Source organism: Gavia stellata, chromosome 9, assembly GCF_030936135.1.
Source record: "Gavia stellata isolate bGavSte3 chromosome 9, bGavSte3.hap2, whole genome shotgun sequence".
In the NCBI taxonomy this organism is placed as follows: domain Eukaryota; kingdom Metazoa; phylum Chordata; class Aves; order Gaviiformes; family Gaviidae; genus Gavia; species Gavia stellata.
The window spans coordinates 38,687,671-38,696,722 of NC_082602.1; the positions used below are offsets into that span (position 1 = coordinate 38,687,671).

The 9,052-nt window shown below is 51.9% G+C and overlaps 1 protein-coding gene across 1 annotated transcript; it reads left to right on the top strand.

Annotated features, from left to right (window-relative positions):
* Positions 1-944: 944 nt before the first annotated feature.
* FOXI2 (forkhead box I2) lies at positions 945-1,764 on the top strand. Its single transcript, XM_059821382.1, has 2 exons — positions 945-1,440; positions 1,559-1,764. Exons 1-2 carry the CDS (start codon positions 945-947, stop codon positions 1,762-1,764), a joined length of 702 nt encoding a protein of 233 aa, XP_059677365.1.
* The last annotated feature ends 7,288 nt before the right edge of the window (positions 1,765-9,052 follow it).

Consider the following 9,052-nt stretch of genomic DNA (forward strand, 5'->3'; position numbering starts at 1 on the left):
AGTTAAGGAGTTCAGTATTAGGAGCGCGCGTGCCTTTAGGGGTTTTGCAAACGGGCAATTTGAATTTCCAAATGATAGTATTTTTTGGGTTGGACTTAAGGGAAATGCGGGACAGCACGTTGATGATTTCTTGCAAATGTATTGATTTGCTGGAAATCAAAGCTTGCCGAATGAAGGCACAGCTGGGCCTGTGCGGCTGCTTTACCGTAACACTAGAGATGCTAAACAGAGGTGTCGGTCAGGGCAGGGATTGCTCAGGTCAATCCAAGTTCAGAAATTGTTCTATAAGGTACCAGATAGGGACGTTTCAGCTTTACTGCATCTCCTGTGCAGTGGGATCAGGTCACCCTGTAACCACTGTTGTAATCTACACGCACGCATCAAAAACTCAAGCCGCAAAGCCCTGCAAACTCCTAATTTGTTCTCCAGTCTCTGAGGGCCGTTTCCAGAGCGGGTTTAGGCACCTTCCTCACTCCTCCCGACTGGCCGGGAGGAGAAGGGCTCTCGTGGCTGTACGGATTCTGGGCCCTGGGTTGGGGAGGGTGCGGAAGGCGGCATCAGCCGCTGCCTCTCACCCTTGCGGTTTTCCCAAATTCCCACGGTTTGTCCAGGAAACTTCTGCGCGGGGGCCGGCGATGCCCGCCACGGGGGCTCTGAGCTCGCCCGCTCCTGCTCCCGCCAGCGATTCACCGAGCGGGGCTGGGGGGGTTCGGGGAGGGAGGGAGGGAGGGAGGACGGGCGCGGCCCGGCGGCTGCCGCGGACACGCGTGGGGCGGGGGGCGGCCCGGGGCCGGGGCGGGGGGGGGGGGGGGGGGGTCGTCCCGCCCCGCTCCTCCGCCGCCGGGCGCGGGGCCGCGGCGGCCGGCCGGAGCCGCGGGCGGTATTTAAGCGGGCGGGCGCGGAGCGGCGCGCTGCCGCCGGGGCTGGCGCGGCGCCGCCGGAGCATGCACGCCTTCGGGCCGCCCGCCGAGCCGCCGCCCCACGCCCAGGAGCTGCTGGACGCGGCGGTGTGCCCCGGCATCTACCCGCCGGGCCGGCCCCTGCCCCGGCCCCGGCCCCCGCCCGCCGCCAACCCCTACCTGTGGCTCGGCGGCCCCGCCGCGCCCTACCTGCCCGCCGCCCCCTTCCTGCCGTCGGGCTGCGCCCCCGCGCAGCGGCCGCCGCCGGCCCCCGCGGGCGCGGAGCGGGGCTGGCCGGCGCTGCCCCCGCAGCAGGAGTGCCCGCGCCCGGCGAGGCCGCCCTACTCCTACTCGGCGCTGATCGCCATGGCCATCCACAGCGCGCCGGGCCGGCGGCGCACCCTCAGCCAGATCTACCAGTACGTGGCCGAAAACTTCCCCTTCTACAAGCGCAGCAAGGCGGGCTGGCAGAACTCCATCCGCCACAACCTCTCCCTCAACGACTGCTTCAAGAAGGTCCCGCGGGACGAGGACGACCCGGGTAAGGGGACGGGGACGGGCGCCCGGCGGGCGCGCCCCCGCCGCCTCCCCCCGCTCCCCCCCCCGCCGCGGGGCGCGGAGGCGGCGGCCAACGCGCCGGGCCCTTCCTCTCTCCGCAGGCAAAGGCAGCTACTGGACCCTCGACCCCAACTGCGAGAAAATGTTCGATAACGGCAATTTTCGGAGGAGGAGGAAGAGACGGGCCGAGGCCGGCGCGCCCGAGGGGGCCGGCGGGGCCCCGCGGCCGTCCTGCCCCGCCGGGCTGCGGGGCCCCCCCGGCGCCGATGCCCCCCCCGTCTACGGCCGCGCCGAGGCCCAGGCGTGAGCGGAGCTCCCCGGGCGCACCCAGAGGCAGTGGCGCAGGAGAGAGGCCTGTGTGTGTAACGCGTGACCGTACATCTCGATAGGTACCTGTAAATACGGAGGGGCGCAGGAGGGGAGCGGGGGGGGGGGGCGCTGGGAGCCGAGCGAAGCCGTCGGGGCTGGCGGCGGGTGCCGCTTTCCCTCCTTTTTCACGCTGTCCCTTCCCACCCACCCCTTGGAAAGGCTCTCGCCTGCTGCCATGTGGGTCTCCGGGGCGGCTTCGCACCTTCCCTGGGCCGAGGGCGAAGCAGAGCTCCCCACAGCAGCCCGGCCGCGGAAGGAAGGCGGGCGGCCCTCCGGGGGGGTTTGGGGAGGTCAATGCCGGGTTTGCGGCCCGGACTTTCCAGAGAAGCCGGGAGAGAAGCCGGGGCGCAGGCAGGGACGGAGGGATGTGCCCTCGCCCCCCGGGCCCCACTCCCAGGGGGGACCGGGCTGGCGTGGGGGGCACCCAGCCCCGCCATCCTCTGCAGCGTTTCTAAATAACACCCCTTTCTTTTTCCCAAACACAAAAGCTCATCTTTGTGTCAGCCCAGGGAGCTGACGATAATCTCTACGAAGAATTTCAGATTTAATCGAGCGTCCAAAATGAAGCCGGATCCCCGCTGAGGAGCTCTTTAATTGCTGGGTTTCCTGCTAAACCGCCCTGACGCTCGCCGGCGGGGAGCTGGCGGCCCTCGGTGCGGGTGGCCCGCTGCAGCCCGGGCTCTGCCCCCCAGCGCAGCAGCCCCCAGCTACCCGCCGGCCCCCCGGGGCGCCTGCTGCGGGAGGCTGCCTCGGTAAAAACGCCTCTGGTTTATCCACGGCATCCCCACGTACGGGCCGTTTCTGCATGGTTTTTTTTATGAAGCTTTGGAAGAATGCAGCGTGGCACCGGCGGACTGCAGCCGCGGCGGTTATGTTTGGGCATTTTATTAAATACTTCAAACAAGAGGGGTTTGGCCGCCCCTACTTGCTTATTAATAGCTGGTGCCTGTTCCCTGCTTTTGCTTTCCAGTTGTTCTTTGAAGGTCCTTGAGTTTCAAGAAGAGAAAATTGTGAACTATATAATCTGTTGCCTTTCCTTTCTGGCTCTCTGTCTCCTCCGGCCCGCTCTTCCTCGCTCATGACAAAAATACAGCTTTCTTAAATAAAAAGCTAAAAATACTGTTGTTGCTGTTTACAAGAAACCAACCCCAAACAGAAACCTGTGTAATGCAAACGTTTTGTGCATCATAATGAAACCATAAAGCAGGTTTGACCAAAAAAAACCCCCATAAACCAAACTGTCTAAGAACCTAAAACGTGTTGGAGATGCAAGCCCCTGAGGGAGGGGAAGAATCAGCTGTACAAGCGTTTTTTCCTGGCCCAAAATGTAATAAATAGTATGACAAAGTATCTGGTTTGCAAATATCCAACTTTAGGAGACCTGGAGTGAAGGAAAGAGCAAACTGAACTTGTCAGCCCATATCCTGTGTCAGTTTATGTAGTCAAATTTCTTTTTTATTAATCTCCTGTTTGAAACAAGCTTCATACAAGACAAATCACTATTCCGAAATGGCTTTTAAAATGTTTCAGACATAATCTTTTTGTTCATGTTACTATTTTCCAGGGCTATCCAGTAAAAAGATATTTAAAATATAACTCCTCTTTGCTTTTTAAAGTGAGTAGAATCCTGTTCGAGGTTTCATGCTCTTGTTTCAGCAGGGTAACCTTCAGCTACCACCTTAAAGGGTGCAGGGAAAGTTATTTTTGCAGTTATTAGTTGCATTTTAAGCTGCTTTTTTCCAGGTGGCTGAGGGTTGTGGGGAGCAGGTCATATAGAGAGCGAACAGGGGAAATAGCCTTGTATCGTTACCAAAAAAAAAAAAAAAAGGCTTGTTGATGATTTTTTTGGTGAAAATAGCTATGTGTTTCATTTGGCATTCAAATTTTAAAGAGCTGCTTTGGGACTGTGAAATTCATTCGCCATGGAGTGGGCACACACTTTGAAATAGGAAGGATGGAGAAACTCTTGCCCTGGCAGAGCCAGAGGACCCTTCCCGAGACACAGCGAAGACACTGACCTCACCGCTGGGAAAAAACCAGTCCCACTCAACTGACATTTTCTTCTCCTTCGGGATACAAGGTTTTGGATCCAACCGTGGGGGCCAAGCTCCGTATTTTCTGCTTGGACTGTTTGCCCCGGGACAAAGTACACCATTACAGGACCCTGAAAACGCAGCAGGACACAAGGGAGAACCCCGGGTGGCTGCAGGCGCTTCAGGCTTGCCCAGCGTGGTCTTTGTCAGCAGCTCAGCTGGGTCCTGCGGTGGGGAAGTCCACGGATGGCTCAGTGAAAGGCCCACACGACGTTGCCACAACTTTTCTTCAGGGACTATTTAAGATGCTGATTTGGTGTGTACATGGAGGCCATCACTTGTATTTCTTTGCGCTTCTGTTGTACTCTAGTTCTATTTTTGTGTATTGGAAGGAAAAGGAGAATTTTTTTAAATAAATCAATCTAATTGGAGCAGAGACATTGCAATCCCTCTAAGCAAAAACACTGCTTGAAGGCAGAACTGCGCCAGGTGACGAGTCTCTGGGCTAACTGGGCAGCTGCAGACTTCAGTGAAAAAAGAGTGATGGGGTGCTGGGATGCTGGGATGGGATGCTGTGGTCTGTCCTTGCTTGGGTCAGACTCTGTGGAAACCCAGAAATAGTCTCATCTAGTTCTCGGAGAACAAATTCTTGAGATGGCCAACCCACGGCTGCTTTGCTGAGCCGTGACTCCCCCAGCCCCGAGCGGCGTGGGGGGACGCACCGGGCTGCAGCCTCGCCGTTACGCTGCCCCGAGCTCCACGCTCGTCCCCGCCGGGCACGGCTGTGGGAGGGCGAGATGGGGAGTTGCTGGAGGTTTAGGGTGAGTCGTGACGTGGTGAATTAGAGACCTTGGAGCAAATGATCTGGCTGCTGCTTTGCAATCACCTCCTGTCCTTACTGCTGCCAGGAGGGACTGGCTGCAGGGCATCTTGAAGGGTATTCCAGGGCTCCTCGAGCTTCACTCCCGCGTGACAAGTGATAGGACAAGAGGAAATGGCCGCAAGTTGCGCCAAGGGAGGTTTAGACTGGATGTTAGGAAAAACTTCTTCACCGAAAGGGTTGTCAGACACCGGAACAGGCTGCCCAGGGAGGTGGAGTCACCATCCCTGGAGGTATTTAACAGACGTGTGGATGAGGCGCTCAGGGACGTGGTTTAGTGGTGGACTTGGCAGTGTTAGGTTTGCAGTTGGACATGATGATCTTAAAGGTCTTCTCCAACCTAAACAATTCTATGATTCTGATTCACTGGCTGTCTACAAACCAAACCGGAGCAGATTGATGGCTCCTCAGCCATGATTTCTTTACTGTAGAGCAACGTATTGGCCTATAAAGAAAAAGAAGGGACTGTCATATAATCATAAATCATCTTTTTGGGACCAGGCAGTGATGTACTGCTTGCAAGGTTAAGCCATGGCTGGTGGGTTAGCAGCTAATGTGCTGAACATTTAATTCTGGGACTATGGTTTGAGCCCAGCTTCAGGTCTGAAGCCAAGCGGGTTTGGAGGGCTCGCCTCCACTCCTAGCAGACAATAGTTGTCTTCACAAAGACCAACCATGCATCGCTTGTTTATCATCCCTGGCAGTTTTTCCTCACGAAATGGGTTGGACAAAGCTTGGGGAGTGCATAATGACCTCTGGCTCATAAGGGTGCAAGGGATTTTAGTTGCGTGCAAACAGTGCCTGTGGGGTGTCTGCTGAATTAACTTGGAGGAATGGAAAAGTCGGATGGCAAGTTCCCAAAAACACATGCCGTCTGTCCCTGCAATTCTCGCTGGTTCAGCAGGGAAAGACAGTAGCTGAAAAGGAGAGACAGAGTTTTAATTTCTTAAGAATGTTCCCAAATCTTCATCTATGAATGATTTTATTGAGCTTAGTTCCTTATATTTTGATTTCAGTTATATTTTAATCTAATTGCAGTGGCAATAATTCTGTATTTTTAGAGCGATTATCACTTAGGAGAAGTCCATAATAGATGCAAACAGAATGTGATAAATCCAATTTATTTCTATTTTTTTATTCCATTTTCCATCAGCTCCGATACTTGCATGCAATTCATCCTTGCTAAGCATTATGATTTCCCCATGCTTTACTGTACTAAGACATTGCTTCCCAGGATTTCTTTTGGCAAAACAGGGTGGGGACTATCAAATTTTATACAGCTGTACTGTATGGGTAAAACCAATACATAATCCGAGTTTCCACATTCTGGTCACTACCTTGGAGTCAACAGGGCAAGGACTGAAGGGAAAGCAAGGCTTATGTACTCTTTATGTAAAAATAACAGAAAATTCATCTTTTTCAATAGGTGCCCTGTTGTACAGAAATTCACGCTGCAGGAGATGGCCCTTCTAGTTCTGGTAGCATCAGAGAAAAATACGTGGGCAAAGAGAGAGTGGAAGCCGGTTCGATGTGAATGGGTTGTCTCTAACCTGCAGCAATTCATCTCCATCCGCCGTGCCTGCCTCCCCGGGCTTGTGCTGGCTCCCTGTGTCCTGGGAGCACCCAGGGACCAAACACTGCTTCTGCAGGGAGAGATTGGCACGACAGCAGCCCCTCTCCCTCTGCTCCCAGGTGAGATCCAGCACAGCGGTCACATCCCAGCCCCCAGCGTCTCCCTGATGAGGGTCCTGGATTTTACTGTACGACCCCCCGTGGGAATCCAGGCTGCTTGCCCCTGCTCCCGACACTCAGGTCTGGGATTTTATGTGGGCACCCAAATGTGCCAACGCCAGCTGTGTGGCCCATCGTTAGGCGGGGGGCACTTTGGAGATGCTGAGATGCTCTGAATAATATCGTGAGCTGACTCAAAGAGCAAGACGCTGGTTGTGGAGGGGACCGGTTCCAGTAAGCACTGAATGAAGTAGTGCAGAAGTGGGGGTGGTAGAGGGGAAATGGTATAATGAAGTAGTGGAAAAAATTAATTATAAGAAGAAAGCTATCTGGTATTGGCTTTTAGTCTTCTGAGGAGCGGCTGAGGGAGCTGGGGGTGTTCAGTCTGGAGAAGAGGAGGCTGAGGGGAGACCTCATCGCTCTCTGCAACTGCCTGAAAGGGGGTTGTGGGGAGGTGGGTGTTGGTCTCTTCTCCCAAGTGACAAGTGATAGGACAAGAGGAAATGGCCTCAGGTTGCACCAGGGGAGGTTTAGACTGGATATTAGGAAAAATTTGTTTGCTGAGAGAGTGGTGAGCCACTGGAATAAACTGCCCAGGGAGGTGGTGGAGTCACCATCACTGGAGGTGTTCAAGGAACATGTGGACGTGGCACTGCGGGACATGGTTTAGTGGGCATGGTGGGGTTGGGTTGGTGGTTGGGCTTGATGATCTTACAGGTCTTTTCCAACCTTAGTGATTCTGTGACTCTGTGATTAAGATCATATGGCCGTAATAGGGACTATAGACTCTCTAATCCTGTCTGCAGCAGTAGCATTTACGATGCCCAACTCACATCTGCCGAAAACGATTAATCTGTTCTTTTCACAAGACCAAACTGACTTTTTTTCTTTCAAAATGAAACCACCTGACAGCTTTTTTTTTTTTTTTGCCTTCTTTTTTTTTTTTTTTTAATGAAAGCACTTCTTTATCACCTGTATAACCAGACGGAAGAAGGGAAGAGTTTTTTATTTTAGGGTGATTACTGCTGTGCTTGCTGAAAGACTTCATACTACTGTTTCTGTTAATAGCTGAGTTCATTTATGACTGTCAGGTTTTGATAGAACTGATACATTTTATTTTCTTTTCATTATGGGCTTAACTTGCACGATGTCGCTGCTCACGCTGAGTCCAAAGGCACTTCAGGCTTGCGAGTTTTCCATCATTTTGCTAAGGTGAACTCATTAATTTTTCTTCAGACTAAGAAAAGCCAGTGGAAAAAACTGTTTCAGCCGCTGGACAGTCAGGCACTAGTGTGGTTATCTGATCGCTCCACAGCAGATGATCAGCACAGACTCTTTGCTGTGTTAGCCATGGGTTTTTAAAATAAACTTAGTTCTTTGCTGGTCTTTTCTAGCTGGTTTTTTTTTTTTTTTTCTTTGAAGTGTTTTGTGAAAGATCAATGAATCTTTTCAGGAGTTTTATGAAATGTCTTATAACTCTACCCTGGGGCTTCTCATTTACATTAAGACAAATTTCCTGAAGTCTGAATGTAATTAATGGCTATTTAAGAATTCTTTACAGTGCCCAAGCGTGTAGGTGTGTATTCTGCAAGAGGGATTTGCTCAGATGCTATCTTGTAAAACATAAAATAGGAGCAAGAACTGACAGCTCAGCTTCATTCACTTTTTCCTCTGTGTAGTTTCCGAAAGAAAAGCACCATTAACAAAGCAAACAAAAAAATCACACGATAAAGTTGCTTGGGGAAAAAATATTATTTCCTGTAAGTGACTCTTCCGGCAGTGTAATAGCTGTGTTTGTACAAAAAATGTGTGTATCCATGCTGAGATTCACAGACTGTTACTGATGAGGGGACTTACTTTCGAGGAGAACCTCTCGATAATGCAGCCCATGCTTATTTTTTTCGTAGACCCTATATGTTTTGGCTGGCATTCAGTTTTCGTACAAAGCCATTTATCACATCATGTTTGACTTCTGCCTGCTCTCTGCTCGAGCGGCCAGGGCTGCCCAAGGCGCCCATTAACTCCACACCCGTCCCAAAGCCGCTCCGGCCGCCGGGACTTATCCCGGTCTGCTGGCTGGAAAACCTTTTGCTCGGATAAGCCTTGGGGCAGATCAGCTGGGCTTGCGATGAAGAGAGAAACAGCCTTAAGAAGGAAGAGGTTTAATACTTTAATTAAAGGTTTCAGATTCATATGAGCAATTTTAAGCGACAGGCTTTCTTTTTTTTTAAATTACACGGCCTGGCCCTTCAGGTTCCCCTTGTAATCCTGCCGGGGCTCACAGCCTTCCCTTACATTTCTTTTTCCCACTTTGGTTTCTATAATGAGATAATTAAGCATCTCATGGTTCGTTAAGATACAACACATGAAAAAAAGTTTTAAAGCTGTTGATTCAGGGTGGGAAGCCAGGTAATCACTGTTTCTTACTACCTGTTACATACATTATAGGAGAGATTTTGTCCTTTTTTAGAGGAAGAAACTGTTCAGAAAATCACACCTATTAAGAATGTCATGTGCTTAATTTAATTCCCACTGAAGTGGTTAGATTTCCATATTTAAAGTCAAGGAATTGCTTTAAGTGT

Coding starts and splice junctions, on each gene's coding strand:
- FOXI2 (XM_059821382.1), top strand. CDS start 945: ATGCACGCCTTCGGGCCGCCCGCCGAGCCGCCGCCCCACGCCCAGGAG. Junction 1,441..1,558: donor GCGGGACGAGGACGACCCGG/GTAAGGGGACGG, acceptor CTCTCTCCGCAG/GCAAAGGCAGCTACTGGACC.